Below are 20,575 nucleotides of genomic sequence, written 5' to 3' on the forward strand. Positions count from 1 at the left end.
GGAGATCAGGATGCCAAGGGGGGGCTCAACGGGAAAAGAAAGAATGAGCAACAGGATGGAAGGATGAGAACATCAGAAAAGAGTAGCAGGATGAAGTGGCGCACCGATATAGACATTTTCCAAGGCATCGCTCGCCACACATGTGGCCTTGAATTCAAGTAGCAAGAACAAGAAAGAAAGAAGGCAAACAAAAGTTCTGTCTTCCTGTGCAAATATTTAAAAATATTCAGTGTTGTGGCACCGATCCAAAAGAGTCTACTCGCAATAACGCAAAAACTTCAAGAAAGTCCCAGCTTCGACAACACCTGAATATGCTTTATTACTTGAATGGGATCTTCTTCCTTTTTTCTGCTCAGATGCATCAGATGCAAGCAGCACACTTTCTTTCTTCTTCTTCTTCGCTTTTTGAAATACAAGAGGGTATTTTAAATTCAGGCTTGGGAAATAACGTTTAGTTTGTTTGCCCACGAATATCCAAAACTCCCACTCAGACATAATAATGATTAGCCATTTAAAATACATAAATAAAAATAACCAGCAACTAAAACTTAATAATCTCTCCAGCATTGGGCCCTTTAAAACATTTAGGACCACACTCGGTGCAGCCTGGTCAATACTGCACACATGCAGTATAGCCAGAAATGCTTGACAAAAGCGCCTATAGCTAAACTGACTAGTAAAACAGCATCAGAAGTTTTCGAGCCGAGTGCGTATCGATCGGAAGTCTCTCCCAATAAGCAGCAGCCCACGCAGCGAGGCAGCGCTGATCGCGAGGCAGGCCCGACGTACTAATTAGTCTGCTTGCTTAATGCGGCGACCTGCTCTCCTCTGGAACCTGACCAGCCTACGTCACGCCCACTGACAAGAAGAGAGTTCACTGTGCGATAGCGGTGAAGTGAATACACCTGCTTAATGAGCGGGATTACAAATAATTACATTCATCTGGAATGACTGGATGGCTCAAAAAAGGGCCTGAGGGTGATAATGTTCTTGGCTCTTGCATATAGATTTTTCAGTGTAAGAGCAAAGGTGCTGGAAAAATGATGCCTTGCAGAATATGTTCTCTGTGGTTAGGCTGAAAAAATATAAAGAGCATGTGTGTGTGTGCCCATTGTTCTGGTTATTGCCAAGCAGGCAGCTCACTCCGCTTGCGGTACAGCAAACCTGACACAGGGTTACAGTTAAAGTGTGTGTGCATGTGTACACACTAATCTGTTCTGGCACACAACAGGAAACACAAACATTGCACAAGAGGAATGTGCAGTCCTCGCATGAATATGGATGCATTCGTGTAACAGAAAACAGGTGTGCGTGGATGCCAGCCCGTGTTCGCTCGCATGCATTGTGATTACGGCGCGCGCTGATGTGCGTTATCGGACCTGCAGTTTCATGTCAGCGTAGGCCTTCTCAGAGCTGAGCTCCACCTGTTTCTTGAACTGCTCCAGCGCCATATCTGCCTGCTGGATGTGCTGTCTTTGGCTCTCCCTGGCTCTGTCCAGCTGGCTCTCCTTCTCCCTTCAAACCAAACACACACAAATGAACACACACTACATAGCCATAGAAACACAATTGCAGACAAGAAATCCAGAAATAGTTAAGAAAGAAAGTAAACTTTTATTTTTGTAGAACTTCTCAAAACAGTAGTTTCATAGTAAAAGACAGAGAACGAAGATAGACCTTAGAAGCAGAAAATCATCACTGTTCTTTTTGCATACACTCTATCAGGTTTGGTTGACCCTTTAAAACCTGAACTGTGAAATAATTGCCATATTATTTTGCAAAATTCTAATTGTTTGAAAATAGAGTATTTATGGAACCTGAGGACAAATTAACAAACGATTAAATAATGACATATTAATTTGCATATATGAGTTTTAATTTGCTACAGCTGACAATTTTTGCAATTTAATGATTATAAACGTATTGTGAAGTTTATTTAGGTTCACTGATAATATAGAAGTTTTAAAAACTCAGCAACACTCATGTATCAAACACGATAGACTGAGCTTTAATGTGGTGCTTTCTCTCGACATCAAAGAGTGAAATATTCAACAAACAACAAGTTTCTTTCCCATGTTGAACGATGTGTGAAGACTTTCCATGATCCTTCATTATCGTTCACCCTGTTTTAAATTAAAATAAGTCACTTTGTGCATGCGGTATAGCCTCGCTCATCGGAATGCGTGGCTGTATCTCCCAGGCAGGCGTGCCGATGCTACTGCCGGTAAATGTCAGGTCACAGTCTTCCAAGAGGAGAGGGACTGACAGGCACACTGAGAGGGATGGCCTCATACTGAGAACTGTCAGAGCCCAGCCAACAGGCCCAGCCGCAACATCATATACAATGTAGCTGTCAAGCTTAACGCACAGAAGGTAGGTGGGGAAGGGAGTGTGTCTGGGCGGAGGGATACAGAGTAGAAAAAAATGACAGCGCTAGAAGCCAGGGAAGTGTGTGAAGGTGTTATTTTTGTAAACAGCTTTTAAATTTCTGTCCATCCATCCACTACACCTGCTTATGCGGGAGGGTAGAGCTGGGCAGGAGACACGTGACACCACGAACAGGCTGTCAGTCAATCACGAAACTGACACCAGACAAAGTTGCTGCTGACATTCAAACCTGGAGATGCAAATGAACCGAAATATTTTTGGAGCCAGGCTAAACTTCTTGCTCTAAATTTGCACCTCTTTGCATATTTTTTGGTTTATTAACCGATTTAAAAAAAAAAAACTGAAATAAAGGCAGACATAAGAAAATACACAGCTATATGAAAAATATTAAAAACTAAAAAATTACTAAAGAATTAAAAATAAATATACAACAGACTAGTTGACACACGTTTGCTATTATTATATGATTCTATACTCAATATTGTGATGACAAAACTCTGTTGTCACCAATGACTTCGACTCAGACTTGACTGTGAAAAATAATGCGCAAAAGCACGCACATCTGTTCTGCCACCTCCAAGTGTTTGTCACATGATACCCACAGTAGATTTCGAAGTGTTGGAATTTGGCAGATTCACTCATCTCTTGCATGACACTTCTTTATGAAACCATGTTGACAAAATCCAACCAAAAAAACCCCCCACAAACCTGGAAAATATTATCCCCTTACACTCGTATAACGTTCGTATTTTAATGACGCCACACGTGCTCCTCACATGTGTGGCGTGCACGAATATAGTCTGAATAAACAACTTAAGAATTGCGCACCCAGGTTTAAAAACACCAAAAAACAGATCATAATAATTTAACGACAGCATCTGTTATCCATGTACAGTGCATAAATGGGACTGCTAAAAACAGAATTGCGTGAATTGATTTAATTTTCACAAAAAGTAACACTAAATGTGCAACTACAACAACGGGTACATGGACTGCAGCTACTATTTCAACCCTTCAAGATGCTTCATCTGATTCAAGCACAAAGAGCACGATATCAGGGGGGACAGTACGACTGACTGTGCACTTTTTCCTCTTTACAGTGTGCCTTATGCAGTGCTTTGAGTATAAGTGAATGTGTGGCTGTGTTTTTCTGCTCCCTTGTAAATTGCTACTCTAAGAGGGTATGGATAATTATTCCCTCTGGACAGACAAGCAGCAGCGAGAATGAAATTCTGGCCAGTGGGACTTTAAACCAATTAGAAGTACAACTATTACTAAATTACAACAGGCACACATCGGGTGGTGGTGGTAGGGGGAGGCACTATGCTCCGTGCATTTATCTGTACTTCACAAAGCAGGAAGGCTGTCAAAAGCAGCATGATTATGAGCATCCATGCACAACTTAAAAAATAAATTAAATGAAAAATTGGAAGTACATCTAAAGAAAGGCATATAGTGGTTTGCAGCTTTGTAAAGTGGTTAATCTCTTCCTGTAATCAAAGAAACAACTTTAGGTGTTTATAAAGACAGAACTGAAACTGAGGCGATAAAACCCCCCCAGCAAAAACAGAGGAGGCAATAAAATAAAAAAAATTAAAAAAACAAAACAGCAGAGAACAAAAGCAGAGGATTGAGAAAGGAATGTGCAAGCTTTCTCTCCTCTTTATAGAGTTCTGTCTCTTTGTAATTTTGGTTTCTCTCATGTTGGACATCAAACGACAAAGTGTTTTTTTTTTTTTTTTGCCTCTTTCCCAATTTTGTGTACTCTGTAATTATTAATCAGTCTCGTTGCACGACTGCCTTCCGGACTCAGACAGACACAAAGGATATGTGGGGAGACTGAGATGGAAAAAAGAGAAAAGAGAGAGGAAAAGAGAGAGGAAGATGGAAAAATGGATGTCACAGAAATAGCAAGTTTTTTTTAAAACTTCCAAGAGGAGAGCGTAGAGAGAGAGAGAGAGGGAGAAAAGAATTGGGTGTGTGTCTCGCTTGAGAGACAACTGAGCCTGCGCGTGCGTGCGTGCTCACGTGCGTGTACAGAGACCTTTGTTCATGAGCCACAATCCCAAACTCTCTGTGTGACTGACAACTCTACTCAAGGAGTGCACTATGAGTAAGTTGGAGCTGGCTGCTGGGCCTATACCTCAGAGAATACACAGGAAGAAAAAAAAGTGACTGCAGCTAACTTCAAGTATGTGACAGATTGAAACATATTATGCTCTTAAGCTGAGGAGAGCAGGTGAACGCTTGGCCTCTTCGGGGAATCTCGGGAGCATAACTGTGTGTGTGTGTGCGCACGTGTGAACGTGTGTGGTCACTACAGCGGTAGACAGCGTGTCACCATCAATAACAGAGCAACGAGGGTGAGATGAGAGGACAGCGAAAAAGGAGTCAAGGAGGCCTGGCAGAGAGAAATGGAGAGGGAAAGGGAAGGAGAGGGGTGCCAGCGCCAGGGCGGCCTGTTGGCTTTAAATGGATCTCTGGTCAGAAAAGTGGAAGGAGAGGAGGCTCAAATTAAAGATGTGCCTTCGCTAAAGAGGAAGTCCTCTTATCCCTCAATCCTTAAACAGCTGTTTAAAGGGGAGGAAGAGAGGGCGGCAAAGAGAGAAGAGTGTTTGTGTACTAGAGAGGGTGAAGGAGCTTCCGCCATCCAGCCGCCTGGCAGACAGGAGGGGTGCGGGGATGCCGGCATATTCCGGACTCCTCTGACCACACGGTGCCACGTGCCGCCTGTGTGAGTGCGCGAGCACATGGCGGATACACAATGAAGTTACTGTATATAGGCTCACGCATGCAGTTGACACAAAAGCACCCGCTGACGTCTGTGCACAAAGACGAAACTCTTAATTGCTTATGCAAATATTCTTTTCATGTAAGCAAGAGCATTTAAGAATTGTATGGGCTGTGATGTGGGTGGAGCAGCACATGGAAAAGACTGACAAACAGACCAGAATGCACGCTTGCATGTGGATGCCGCTGGTCTCTAGCATAAAAAGCCAGAGAGTCAGTGTGAGTGTGTGTTTGTGTGTGTGTGTGTGTGTGTGTGTGTGTGAGAGAGAGAGAGCCAAGTGCATGTGAGTGCCTCCACATCTGCGTCTGTGAGCTCATCCAAACGGAATGATAACGAATCCACAGACACATCAAAGGGGCTCGGAGAAAAAAAGCGAGAGCACATAAAAAGAGAGAAAATGCAAAACTGAAATATTCAGCGCCCTCTGAAGAAAAAATAAAACAGGCTTGGTTTTCATCTGCATCCCCAGAGAAAGAGAAAGGGAGAGAGAGTGGGAAAAAAAAGAAGAAGACAGAAACAGACACAGAATAAGAGACAGACCACAAATAAGTGAACACAAAAGAGAGATAGCACAAGGGCAAGAAAATATTAAAGGCAGAAAGGGTAGAAAAGAGGGAATAGAAAACAGAGCATCGTCGAGCTGGATGGCTTTAAAGCCAACCTACAGTTCTGGCCTTGTTTATGAGCAGCATTTCACTTTAATAAATTAAACAAAAAAACAGCCACAAACGTAAAGAGCACAGCCCTCCGCCTACAGTGGCATCTACACATGTAGTCGTCCGCGTGCCTGCAGGGAACAGCTGCCTCGGTAGCATCTTTAAAGACATGACTGTTGACCTTTATTTTTTTAATTTAAGCCCCAACCTTCTAGCAGTTTGCCAAACCCCAAAGATTTTGTGGCAAAACGATGAATCAAAGATGCAACAACTAAGTTGAATAATCAAAAGAACAACAAGCGGTTGCTCAAAGGCAACCGCTTTCCAGTTTTTCTCAGTCAAGCTGAATATGAATTTGTGGAGCAAAAATAAGACACATCAATTGGCCAGTGGAGATGCTACATTTTGAATATATTTCAGTATTTTCTGATATATCTTAGACCAGATCAGTCACAGAAATACGCGACAATGCAATAACTAAGTAGCTGATTTCCACATCTCGGAGAAGTTGCAAAGGGAATCGCTTTGGAGTGCTTTGCTCGAGAACTAGAAGGATATGACATCTGACATGATGACATTTCAAACTTTGCTGTGAAGTTTATGCTCTCGCATAATCCCCGGAGAAGAAGAAGAAGAAGAAAAACGACTTTACCTCACACTAGTTAGTGAGTCGTACCTCAAAAACACCTAAACACCAATAAGGAGAGAGAATAATGAATCTGGTGCAACACACACTGGCAGTAGCAGTATGTAGGTGGATAAACATGGTGGGTGGGACGGAGCAAAAAGACAAAGAACAATATATGTTTGTCATTGTTCAAACCAGCTCTGGAGCTCGCTCAGTTCCAAGGCGTTAAAGAAAAAGTTGTTCCCTCCAAACAACTTGTCGCTTTAGTGTAGCGCAGACACGCCGAGGGAAGGCTGTTATTTGTGCTCTCTATACATCCGATTCAAACTACAGCAATAAAAAACCAAATGGAGCAATTTTTTAATAAAAGTTTGAGATAAATCTAGGAAAATGTTGTTCTAAGTTGGTTTTCCTGTCTCTGCTGTTGGCTTAAAATGCTATTTGGCTTTACAAATTATGCAGACTACAATGGAAACATGCTAAATCAACTAGGCACAAGTCCCTAAAGTGAGACTACTGTATTTACATATCCCAAACATAATGCAGTGGAAGATGAAGTTGAGTGAAACAATGAAAGCCCTGAAGACAATCCGTGCAGTCTGAACCATCAGCTCTAAGCGAGCCTGCTGGTCTAAATTCAGACTCTCAGCGCAGATTTGGAAGAAAACCAGCTTCGCGTAGAAATGCCAAGCTTGGTTTCGAGTGACGACCGTGAAAGCAGAGAAAACCAATTAAAAATCATTAAAGCAGGATATTAAAATGTAAGACCATTAAGTGATGGGGTGATTAAATATGACAAATAACAGCTGAATAACAAATAACCAGAATTACTGCTCATTTTTATTCATTATCTACTTTACTAATTCAGTATTCAGAAATAGGAGGAAATACTGGTTAGACTGACTCAGTTATATCCTTGCAGTGCTATCTGATCATTACAAGCTTGAATAATAAACATACAAATAAGTATTCATTTAAAAAAAATCTATCAAAATCTATTTAAAGGACAGAATATTCATTTTGTCAAATCTGTGGTATTGAACTGATTCTTAACCCATTCCCAACTCCCCCTTTCAAAGTAGTTATCATGGGAGTCAATATTGAGCCCCACTGAAGCTTCTCAATATTCAGGATCCATACCTCCACCTGCTCCTCCTGCACCTGAACATTAACCGTGCTGCTGGATGGCCCCTGCTTGGCTACCTCTGGTCCCTCTCAGGACCCCATCCCTATTTCCCTCCATCCCTCCTGTCATGGGAGAGGAATGCTGAGAAAGATAAGACCACTTCAAAGACACACCCAGTTGTAGAAAAAGTGTGCGCACACACACACTAGCATGAAAGAAGGCATTGGATGAATCCTTTATCTTTAAGAGTAGAAGGACATGCATGAGGGACCCTATCTCATGCATGCATATGGGTATGCACAAGGTGAACAATGACACGCAGCCAGAAGGAAACACACGTTGCCAAGAGCTGATTAGAGAATAAACAGTGAAAAAAGGCGACGTTTCCCCCCCCCGAAAAAGAAGAAAAAAAAATCAACATTAGTAGGGAAGCGACAAACTTTAAACTAGAGATGGATTGTTAAATAAATCAAAGACTGAAACATCATATTAATGATGCCGCGTGTGAAACTGGATAGCCGCTCACAGTCAAGTGCTACTTCAGCCACTCCAAAGTGTAAATAATCAGAGAGACAAAACCAAAGTTTGCACCACGCCTTAGTAAAGATGTGGTTTTGTTTAACGCAGCTGGGATACAAGTTCTAGGAAGGGCGGCATGAAAAATAAAACGATGCCTGCGTCTCAGAGAGAAAAGAAACGCCATAATCTACAACCTTTTTCTTTTTCTCTACTCTAAAAATTTGAGTGGTTTTCTATTTTCCCCAAATTGTGATTTGGAGGTCGTTGTTGCAAAGCAGGCAAGCTGTTCCCCAGATGAGCTCCCTCCTCTCTTTACTACCCCATCCACAACCACCACTATCTGTGGTGTATCTCTCCATCTCCATGCTAATGCCCTGTAATGATCTGAGGCACGTTGGGATGAAAAAAAAGGAGAGAAACTTGTTCCCAGCGCAGTTTTGTAGTGCTTTCTGTTGTTGTTGCCATAGTAACACAGACCAGGAACTCAAACTGACACAGCAATGCTTATTTGCATGACAGGACAAGAAGATCATATTCTTCTTAGACTTTGAATGGGTATCACTTACTTATGCTACATATGAATAATCAGATCCATTAAAAATGCACAACCAGCAGTCGCATCAACTTATTAAGAAAAAAATATAAATTTGTGGATTTTTTAAATATTTTTTTTTATATAGGCAAAGACTGTTAATAATAAATCTATGTTCACATAGTCTGCATGGATCATTGTGCATGCATTATACAGATGCATGTATCGCAGAGTATCTGAAGGAGGAGGTTTCTTGAGCAGTTCTATTTGTTTAATTTTATCATTCATCCTCCAATCTTCACACACACACACACACACACACACACACACCTGCGTGCGGTCTTGCTTTGACTTTGAAGTTCTGCTGGATCGCCTTTAAAGGCCGTCAGTGTTGCCACGGCAGCAGGCAGGTAGCAGACATCAGGCTGCTCAGTGTGTTCGAGAAAGTGTGTGCGTGTGTATGCAGCCTGAGTATTTAATTAGCTAAGAGCCCAACGGGCCACTTGCCGTTTTCAGTGTTTAAACGAGGGAATGACTGGCTCGTTACTGATACTAACAACAAGGATAATTTATGCACAAACGGATCCGTCTGCTGTGTTTAAGGACGTTCTCTGTAGCTGGGCTGACAATGACAAGCAAACAATAAGAAAACACAACCATCAGTGTCCCCTTATGATATTTACACCGATATTTACTAAATGCTACAAAAATGTGTTTTTTTGTTGCATCATGGTGACTGAAAGAAAGGAAGAGGAGTAACAACCATACAATCTTTTCCTCAAACAGCCACAGTGTTATTGTTAGTGTTTGTCTAAGACCACTTTGACCATAGAAGAAGAACCCTGGAAGACCTTTGGGTTTCTATTATGCTACAACAAACAGCTAAAACCCACTCGGGGTGAGTGATGGCACTGTGACGAGCTTGGGCCATGTATAGCTGGAACTGGAGCTACAGTTGCTGAATAGGCCGAGCCGGCGCTCTGTTTAATTGTGCAGAACATGATCTAGTCTTGCCACAGAAACTATAATCTGCTTGTGGCCAAGTAATATGGCCCTGTATGGGATTAATTACCCAGTGGAATGTACTGACTGGCTCGCTGGTTGGTTTGCTGATTGTCTGCAGTCTGCTGAAGTCGAGCATTTCAACATATGCAGCTCTGGATAGAAGAGAGTGTTGAAGCTAAAGGAGTTAGTGTTGGATGTGGCATTTAGAGTAGATTACATGTTATTTTTTATCCATTCCTTTAATAATATTTTCCTCTATAGTAGGCATTCTGAAACATTGTAGCTACAAGTTTAATTAACAACACTATTTAGGTGTGGCTACATTCCATTTAGGTAAAGCTGTTTCATTGCCCTGCATTTGTGCACTACAATAACTTCTTGAACCACGCAATGTACGTGAGCAATCATTATTGGAAACAGTTAAATCTGCACTTTCAACGCTCAACACAACTGCCTCGAAGCAGGAGCTGCAGCAGTATATCATGCTGAAAACATAGTCAATGTGTTTGCAAAGCGTTGTGTATTTAACAATCAGACAGGCCCAAAGAAACACTGACATTCCTCCCCTTCAGACATCCTTCGCCACCATTCGATTGCGTGTCCTTAAAAGTTGTCACAGCAGTTGTCTGAATGTGTTGCAGACACATTAATGAAATGCACATGCTTAAGACTCCATGTCTTTGAGCTTCTTTGTGCAGCTCACTGAAAACTTGATTGTTGTGGACCACGGGGCTCCACAATCTTTGTATATGTGCCTTAGACCAAACATACCAACAACATAGCATTATTAATGTTATTAATACTTCTCATCTTATCCTTCATTGAATCCTCATCCTTGCTGGATGTCGTCACTTAGTCAAAATGTTTGACACTTTTCCACAGATGCTGGAGAATATGGCTCATCTTGGACATCTTTTTAATACTGATCGCCTTTCATACTTCATACATACTTCTTTTTTCTTTTTTTTTAAACTTGAGCCACAGTGAGTTTTACTTTTTACTTTTCTTTCTTAACCACTTTTAATCCAGAGGAAGCACTTAATCCAATGCCTATTTTGTGTCTGCACTAATTTTTTGAACATTTCTAAAGAGATATTAGTGACTGAGGACCAGTCTGGATGGCAGAAAGGGTTGAGGGCGCACATACGCATAGGTCTTCCTTCTGGCGACAAAGATGGAGAGAACTAAACAATCCAAAAGTGTATTTACCCTTCACTAGAGTGACACTGACAATGTTCATTAATCGTATGAGTATGTCTGAGTGAAGCAATCATGTATATAAATGACAGAATATGGTTACTTTAACAGATTTCACAATTGAGCAATGATGGGTATCTCACTGACTTAAAAAGAGCATATTTATTGTTAAATACTGTGTTACAGGCCACCCTCACTTACTCCTGTGGGAAATATATGGCTTTTTAGTTTATTCAAAACAGCTGTATGCTGCATCTGGAAACAGGACTGATGAGAATCATGAGACTGAATTGAAACAAATTGCTGAATGATGGTAGTAAGCTGAGTGGAGGCTGAGGAAAAGTGAATTAAACAAGAACTGTTGGTGGATTCACCGCACGTCATTACTTTGCCATTTTATCAATTGTTGATATCAAATATTGATCAGTGTAGCGTTCATGTTTTTTAATTTTCTTGACTCAATGTGCATCACCCCATAACACTCTTTAATATTAACCAATACCCAGGCTGTTTCTCGTCCATTAAATATCAGCCGTATGATTGTGTCAAAGTCGACAGTTTTGTTTATCAGCTTTCATTACTATAGAGACTACTCGGTTTATACAATAGGATTAGATTTGCCAGTTTTCATCAAGTCATCGCAAACACCAGTCACATGTGAAGCTCTGAGACTTTCAAGGCTCTCAACTCAGTACTAGTTTCAGTTATGAGAAGAGATCAAAGAGAGCGCGCAAGGGTTGACTTGTTAAAGCCAAACTCCGCCTTAAAACAGAATTCATACACGCTGTTTTTATGATCAAAGACTCAAAGTCAGTAGACATAAACAACTCCTTTTAATAAAGTCTGGAGCCACAAAATCGAGGCCCAAATCTGTGAAATTAATGACTCTTAAAAAAAAAAAAAAATCATGCTTGCTAACATTAGACATGTTGGAAACTTTGCTGCCGGTTTCAGTACAGATAGTGATAATGCACCGTGACTCTCCATGTACCTGCCACAACGGCAATGTGACAACGTCAGAATATGACTGGGTTGGTATTGTGTTTGTGCCTGAAAATCTGCCTGATCGTCCTTTTACTCCTCATTCTGTTGGATTTTGGAAAGACATCTGATGCTGAAATGCTGATGAAGTATCTTAAACAGACTAAATAATTATCAATGGAGTCTAAAGCATAGACCCAGGATGTAATTACCCATGAAACGTCTTTAATTCAACACAACTCTCTGTTTAGCCTTTTCCCATCATACCTGAGTGCTTCTTCCAGTTTGGCTATCTTCCTTTTAGCCTCTGCCTTTTCCTTCTCTGCCTCAGTTTGAAGTGCCAAAACCTTAGACAGATAGAGAGGGAGAGAGAGAGGAAGAGGGAGCGAGGATGAGAGTATAGGAGGAACAGAGAGAGAGGTGCGAGTGAGTGCAAAAGCAGACACCATCAAACATCACTCAAGGAAACTCTTCTGCCTGTGACCTTGTGCATCTGGTCTCATCTCTTCTATCACCCCATCAAAAGTAGCTGAGCCCATCCCGCCTGCCTTAGAGGGCCTCTCAATCTGAATCTATGGCAGCCATATGGGACCTTCTCATGTCCAGATACCATACCACAGTCTCCTTCTTGTGTATCCTTTAGCACTCCTCGGGAGCGGAGCGAGGAATCTTTCCAGAGTAAACAAAAGGAAAATGAACAACGGACTTGTCTGTCTTTCATTCCCCCGTCACCTCGTGAAGCAAACAAAGAAGAGGAAAAGGTAGGGGAAAAAAAATACAGGTGGATTACGAGGGCAAAAAAAGAAAGAAATACACACACACACACACACACACACACACACACACACACACACACACACACACACACACACACACACACACACACACACACACACACATCAAAAGCAATCCACTGAGGGAAGCTTAATTTAAATCCTCCTTGACCCCAAATAAAGAACACACATGCCTGCTAAGTTTTTGCAGGTGTATCACTCACAGGCAGCCAGATGTGTATGCCAGCCTGCCACCAAGATGTGGCACTTTGAAGATGACCCAGCTGCAGTGTGGAGCTTAAACCTGATCTTTACCTATGAAGTCTGGCCTGGCCTAGTCTGGTCCAGCTCAGATCATTAACAATAGCCTTTGTACTTTATGCTTTATGGCTGCTCTATGGCTTTAAAAGGGGTCTCTCAAAGGAGAGGGGGTAATCAAGCACAGGCCTGGGTACAGAGACAGTGCATACTTCAGACAGACCCCCCCCCCCCCCCCCCCGCCCCCCCCCAAAAAAGTTTATTTCAATTTGCTTCTAACTTGTTTCTTATTTTTACAACTTAATAATTCTTGTTCTAAATTACCAACTTACCATCCTGCCTTCCTTTGTGCCAGCCTAACATCTACCTGTTAACTGAGGCTTTTAGGATTTTACAAGAGCAGAGAACCATGAGGAACATGCAGCTCCAAGCTTTGATCTCCACTAATCACTTTGTTCAGGGGTGGTTTTGATATAATGACAGGAGGTTACTGAGCTTGGCAGATGGATTTTTCCTTATGGAACAGGAACACACTACCTTTTTCTCACAGCTGATCAGCAGTTCATCTTTTTCCTGCTGAAACTTCATCTCTTGATCCTGAAAGGAAGCAGAGTCGAATCAATAGGTCAGAGAGAGCTGCTAATGACAAGCACTTTTAAAGCTCGTATTGTTGCAGTGACGAAAGAGAGGTTTAAAATGAGCGTCGCCACCCGAATCATATCATACCCTGACTTGTTGGTGTCTTCGATGTTCACTGTCCTCGAGCTGCTGTTTGATCTGAGCCACAGTTTTCTCTAAATCTGCCATCACCTCAGAGGCCTGCAAAAGAGAGTGGAGAGATTTGCTAAAAGTTGTGTGTTATTAATCAGTCAGCAGCAAAATTTAGCAGGCCGAGGGAGATACGTGTGAGTGTGTTGTGGTAATGTGAACCTTAGCAGCCGAGAGAGCATGCTCATGGTGCAAGTGGCTCAAGTCGGTCTCGTACTTGACTTGGAGCTTCTGCGTGGCCTGCTCATGCTGCTCGCTCAGCTCCTCCTTCTCCTTCTGCAGGATCATAATCCTGTGAAAAGCTAACAGCTTGACTCAGACTTCATGAAAGAGTTTCACACATACAGATCCGTTTCTATTCATACACCATTTTTACTTTCCATCCGCTGCACACTAGCAATAGATTACATAAAGCTTTCTTAAGATGTGAAGAAGACATTTAAATTAAAAAGCACATGGCAGTAAAACCTAGTCATGAAAAGCTGGTTAGTGTTGAAAAGCTTTCAATATTAGCACTAGCTACTCTTCTCCTCTTTATCTTTCAATCCACCCCTATACCACACGCCAAACAGGTTCATACCGTCTGTTGGCCTCCTGGAGTTCAGTGCTGATAGATGCAATGTGGATCTCCAGCTCAGCCTTCTCCTGTGTCACTTTCTGACGCAGCGTGTTGCCCTTCTCCCCTTCTGCTGACTGCTGTTTCACCCGGAGCTCGAGCTCTCTCATCGTTTGCTCCTGGACACACAAGTTGTTACGAAATCAAACAGCTTGAACCGCCAAGGGCGTCAGCACGGGAAAATGAGCATAAGTCAGAGGATCGCATGCTCCACAGAAATCAGGTCACTGATATGAACGTATCGAAGCTAACATGTGGCTAACAGTGCAGCTGAATGATCCTCTCACTTCACTCATTGACAATAAATGATAATTACTCCAAAAATGTGTAATACTATTACATGCTAATAAAATTTGTAGCTGAAAATCCTTCCCTGCTCCACATGGCAAACTTTTAGAAGACCCCTTTGTAAGAGAAAAGACGAGATAAACTTTACTGTCATGTAAGCATACGAAGACTCAAGTTAAAAACAAACAAAAACAACAACTCAGATGCACATGTTTCTAGTCAGCTGTTGTTCCTCTGTTACATTCTGGCTACTGTTTAAACTTATTACCCAAATTGAGACATAAGAATAAACTCATAGTGATACCAGCTGAAAATGTAAAAGTTAATGAATGCTTCCATAATAGCAAACTGCACAGGCCGCATTTTCTTTCTACAATTCCAGTAACAGACAATAATCAGTTGTTAGATGGGTCAGTGTGTGAAAATTGCCTGATATTACTGGCAATTTCAAAGTCTAGCCACATCTCTTAAATTACTGACATTTAACGCTGGTGGCAGTAAAGTGCTGGTACATCAACATAGGGCATCATAAAAAGCCTATAACTTCATCGATTTAAATATCTGAACATGGTGATCCTGCATCAGATCAAATGACTCCAGCATACACAATGACAGCGTTGAGGTATTTCAGTCTCTTTTCCACTGTCAAAAACTTGATCAAGATTCAGACTTTCAGAAGACAATGATCAAAGTCCAGCCTAAACAGACAGCTTCTTCCTACACTGTTTTGATTAAAAAGAACTTCCCTTCCCTGCCTACTGTCCATCAACATGCACATATGTGTCTTCGTGTGTGTGTATGTACACATGACAGCGTGGAATGCAGTGTAGGCGGGCCGATAAAGGCGATGACGGGGCGCTGATTAAAGACGGAGCGTGCTAGTTGATCTAGATGATGACAGAAGATTGCGATGACTGAAGGTGGAGTGACGGGAAAGGCGGGGAATGGTGCGTTTGAAAAGAGTATGCGAGCTGCGCCCGGCAAGGCTGCTGAGAGAGACCTTTGTCTTTGTGTTAGCAGTGTAGGCCGTTAAGAAAAGGAACAAGGAGTCTGTGTTGTGCTGGGACGCATGCTGACACTTAGCTTTCTGGCAGGAGATGAGAAGACACGTCTCCATACTGAAGCCTGACTCGGCACACCTGGACCCTCAGTGGGGCCAAAATATGTCCCCTAATTAGGTGTTTTAGAAGGAGAATGACTTTGTGTGAAGTGCAGACTAAACTAGATTATGAGCTACGCTCCTCTTCGAAGATTTTGAAATGATTAAGCCTTTGAAGAGGGGGGGAAAACAAAACAAAACATGTAAGCTGTGACAAAAAAAGTCATAAAAAGTGATGGACGACCTTTCACAATATTTGTATCTGAACTACAGCCAGCAACTGGAAGGCAGCCTGTATCATCGCTCGTCTCCTGAGGCCACGCATATTGTGCTTCAAATTCTAATAATAGAATTTGGTTAGACTTACAAAAGTCCTCATAAAAACATCACTATAATACATATATAGAATAAGCAAACACTATTAAAGGAAGAGGATAGAGTAAGGGGGAAATAGTAAGCTTGAGGAATAAGTGTCCAGCAAATGTTTTTTTAAAAGGATTAGTGCCATCTTCAGAAACCAGTTATTCTGTATTTGTCTAAAACAGTGTTACTAATTATATCCTATAGGAAAAGCCCATTCAATCAGTGGAATATCAGCAGTGGAGACAATGTGGCACTGCTACAAATGCATCTCTATCTTTACTTGGTTTGGACGTGCACGGACTACTGTTAAAAGCTTGGCTGGTGCAGATAGCAGCTTGTCTTTATTTTCAAACACCTACTCAGTCACTTCTACCTGTTCTGCCCTGCGCAGAGATAAGAGCCAAAAACAACATCCGAAGTATCTTTTTGTGATACTTCTGTTGGAGAAAAACTCCACAAGGCAGCGGTGGGCAGATGAACAGTCTTTATTTCATTTGTTATTAAGCTGCATCCAGTCTGCTGTATTTGAAGGGAATGAATCATCGACTTGAGGTTGTCCTGGATTGCTTGTGTTGCGTGTGATGTGAGCAAACTTTTCATATTGTGTCCTGGATATAAACTTAGGATCTACATCTCTTCGGCACAGTGGTGCAGTGGTTTCCAAACACATTAATGTTAGGTTAACTGGTGCCAGGCAGTCAGCCTAGGGCCCATAAAAGGATCTCTGGCTCTCAGGCCAATTTCATGAAGCCTGCTTCTGATTGTTTGGTGTGGCAGTGTTCACCCTGTTCGTCTTTGTACAAAGGTAGCAGATACCGGTCCTCCTGATAGATTAAGGAACTTCTATGACCCTGTCCAGCTACCCTAGAGTAACTGTCTTTCTCCTGGAATTGCCTCCATGCCGAGGAGACATAGAACTTCCTGGCAATGGCACATGTGTGCCGTAACAAGCACAGGCCTAGGTACAGAAGATTGAAAGATGTTGGACTACCACTGTAACCTCCGTATGGTCCAAGCATTGTCTACCTCTAGTATTGGTGGCTGGTGCTCAGGAGGTAGAGCAGGTCATCTACTAACTGGAAGGTTGGTGGTTCGATCTCTGGCTGCTACAGTCTGCATGCCAAAGTATCCGAGATATGCTCTTGGGGTTCACCAAGAGCGTTCACTGGCATCGTGGACTCAATTTGGACCATTGTCTTTGATTGTTCGATAGAAAGCACAGGTAGGAAAAGCATAGGAAAAAGTGCTTGTATAAATGTGTGACTGATGCATGTTGTATAAAGTGCTGTGAGCACTACAGTTGAGTAGAAAAGTGCTATATAAGAATCAGTCCATTTACCAGCAGTGACACCCACAACAGCCAAATGCACAACTAGTGCATGGTGATCCTGCATCAGATCAAAAAGTGTTACTCTGATTTCTTCGAGCAGTGTATTTAGTAGAGGAGTAGCACTGACCACAAACAACTACAATGTGATTTGCTGCACAAAAGCACATGTTCAGCATTACTGGAGCTCACTTCTATTTAATGAGGAGTATGGACTGAAAGGAAGATTCATCTGGATATTGAAAGACTCAAGAAAGTCAACATGGGGCAAAATGAGGCAACTCCAGCTCTAAAGGATCAAGCACAGAGACAGCAATCGCTGACAAAAAGGTGCTGTACCAACTCACCTGAGATAAAGACTACCTTCAACACATATCCTCAGCGTGTGTTTGTGAATAGCCCAACACTACAGGAGGACAGCAGCTGTTACAGTGACAAGGGGCCTTTCCCCCCAATTTCTTGGACCTTGTCTGGCCTTTTTTTTTTTTTTTTTTTTTTTAATGGGGGGGGGGGGGGGGGTAAATCAACCATGAACCATTCAGTATTTGCAGCCTCTTAAATGTGGCCCTGTTGACAGACTAAGGCCAGAGGCAGCGTGTGTGTATGGCAACACATGAACACTGATACTGATAGAAACTGTATTTATGAAACACGTGCATTCAACTGGCCTCTGGTGTTGATGGTCCCAGCTAATGAAATGTGCATAGTCCCACTTAAACCAAAGTCCTTTCATAAGACTTCAAAGAAAGTGCAGCTTTGGGAGGTGTGTACGCATGTGTGCACGCACATCTTCAAGCACAATCATGGCAATGGGTAAGATTTAATACATACTTGGATCAAAGACCTTTAAAGATGACAGGCACAAGATATGAGAGTCATTCTTGGCCAGAGGTTAGAGAATGTCTCCTTTCATTTCAGCCACTGAGTGTTGTGGGTCCCTTTTTTCCCCCCTGATTAGCCATGCGACAGATGTATACATTTAGAACTAACTGAGGAAAGACTTTTTAGCAGAAGTAAATCTAGTCGCAGAGAATCCTGTTTGTTCCAGTGAAAGGTGGTGCTGAGCATAGAAAATAATCTGCCTACACTAAGCGTTTGAACACTTGCATCCCCTGCTGCTCTTTAGGATGAATCTCTGAAAGCTGCTCACACTATCTTAAGTATAAGTCGTGATCACAGACAGATGGAACAAACATGTGCATACAAAAATAAATAATAAAAAAAGTAAGGGAAAACACGACAAGTCAGGTAGTTAAAGTCGATTTACACAAACACTCACTGTGTAACTGATGGACACAAAAATGTGACTAAGTTAACCCAGAATAAAATACTAAATATGTTGTGTTTTATATGCTCATCATGTGAGTTTTACACTACTGTGCAAGTCTTGAGCCACTCCTCCTTTCTTCGCATTTTGCTTCCAAGAAGCCTGCTTGCATGCCCAAACCCATGGCCACACTCTAAAGTCGGTAACTTTTGTGTATTTTCATTTCTTCATTTGAACACAATAACACACTTTAGTTTCCAATAAGTTTATTGATTGGTTTGGAAAGTTTTTATATTTGATTAGATATTTGAGTTTAGGGTTCAGTGGTTTTGATGTTCTTCTTTGGTATTTAGTTTATTAACAAACTAGCCTGTACTGCATGGTTTTTGTGGTTTATGATTGTGTTTTGTTTAGTTACCCCTCGTGTGTCATAGTGATGTGATCAGCCATCATATATACCCTTGTGTGTCATTTCCTGTTTAGGTCAGTTATGTTTGTTTGGGCAGTTGTTTGGTTTGTTAAGTTTGCAGTTCTTTGCCTGAGTTAAGTTTTGTTTCTTTGACCTCTTTTATGAGCTCAACATTTATTACTTTTGTAAATATAATTTTTAGGGTTAAATAAATGGAAACCCTATTTTTCTAATAATTCCTAGGACTCCTCCTACCCAACTCAGCCCATCACACTGGCCTTTTAAAGTATTTCTTTGACATCTGATGCTTATTTTCAGTGCAGTCGCCATTCCTGACCCATTTTTGGAGGAATGTTTTTTTTCTGGTTCTTAAAGTCACTTAACACTGACCTACAAATCATTAAAGTATTAAAAAAAAAAGCACCTAACTCAATGGATGATCCAGTGTCGCGTCTACACATAACTGAAGTGGTCTCTGTGAAAGGGTGGCTGACAAAAAGCTATTCTGAAGGAAGGGAGACAGACAGAAATGGCTGAGATTTGCCAAATTCCAGAAAAGTGTCTGAAAATCAGTAGTAACAGGTCTTGTGGAGTGATGAAGCCATAAAAATAAAAATAAAAAATAAATAAAAATCAGTTATAAGTATGTATGGACAAGGTCAGGAGAGAGGTTTTCACAGCCATATGTAAAACATGGTGTAGATTCTGTATTTCAGCCCTAGTGTTGGGGATCTTGTCAAATCTGATGTAAATATGAATCAAGAAAAGTACAGTCAGATTTTGATCCATCATACAATATTATATGATTGGCAACAACTTCCTTTTTTTTGTTATGACAGTGACACCAAATACACTGCCAATGCAGTAAAGGGATATCTAAATTGAAAAACACTGAGCTTTCTCCAGAGCCTGGACCTCAACATTATTGAAGCAGTGTGCAATCATCTTGACAGAGAACAAAAAAGGCAGCCAACATGCGAAAAAGAGCTTTGACTGTCCTTCAAGAAGCCTGGAGAACTATTCCTGAAGACAACTTAAAGAAATGACAGGAAAGCTGCTTTAGATAGTTCAGGCTGTGGTGAAGAACACAGGTGCTCATCCCAAATATTGTCTTTCAGTCTTGTTAGAATTGTACAAGCTCTGTTTTTGTCCTATATACCGTATATTCATTTATGTTTGCACGTTACAATACATATTTGTGGCTCAAAACCTTTGCACAACACTGCATCTGTAAATCCACGGGACCATTGGTTAAGTGGGAGTCTTCCAGCACATCTGCTACTTTGGTATGTGCAGCAACACAAGGTCCAACATAAATCAGGGTGTGGAGATTAATAATTCAATGTCAGAAAATCACAAAATCACATCATTGGTCTCAGCAGACACAACACACAGCAGCTGCAACAAAAAACACCAACAGACTGAGTGCTAACACAACATTTCAAAGAAGCTGCTCCAGAAAATTATTTTTTGTCTGAAAGTGTGCAGAGCAATTGATCCTCAACACCTCAAATCTACAGCCAGAGGCAGATGGTGTTGTTTTTCCTTTCATTTAACTTGTAAAAAGATGACTTAAATAAATAA

The 20,575-nt window shown here is 41.5% G+C and overlaps 1 protein-coding gene across 6 annotated transcripts in view; it reads right to left on the reverse strand.

Moving 5' to 3' along the window:
* cep112 (centrosomal protein 112) overlaps nucleotides 1-20,575 on the reverse strand; it is a 163,979-nt gene that overhangs the window by 68,805 nt on the left and 74,599 nt on the right. For all 6 annotated transcript variants that reach the window (XM_085403827.1, XM_085403831.1, XM_085403830.1 and 3 more), the window contains 6 exons: nucleotides 14,203-14,357; nucleotides 13,785-13,914; nucleotides 13,581-13,673; nucleotides 13,392-13,451; nucleotides 12,091-12,170; nucleotides 1,380-1,515 (listed from right to left, as the gene is read on the reverse strand). In XM_085403827.1, coding sequence (XP_085259953.1) covers nucleotides 1,380-1,515; nucleotides 12,091-12,170; nucleotides 13,392-13,451; nucleotides 13,581-13,673; nucleotides 13,785-13,914; nucleotides 14,203-14,357 — 654 coding nt within the window. The remainder of the gene's footprint in view (nucleotides 1-1,379; nucleotides 1,516-12,090; nucleotides 12,171-13,391; nucleotides 13,452-13,580; nucleotides 13,674-13,784; nucleotides 13,915-14,202; nucleotides 14,358-20,575) is intronic.

The sequence above is a fragment of the Rhamphochromis longiceps genome, linkage group LG4 (genome assembly GCF_057381845.1).
Source record: "Rhamphochromis longiceps isolate RC_006_pf linkage group LG4, R_longiceps_female_GT1.1, whole genome shotgun sequence".
NCBI lineage: Eukaryota > Metazoa > Chordata > Actinopteri > Cichliformes > Cichlidae > Rhamphochromis > Rhamphochromis longiceps.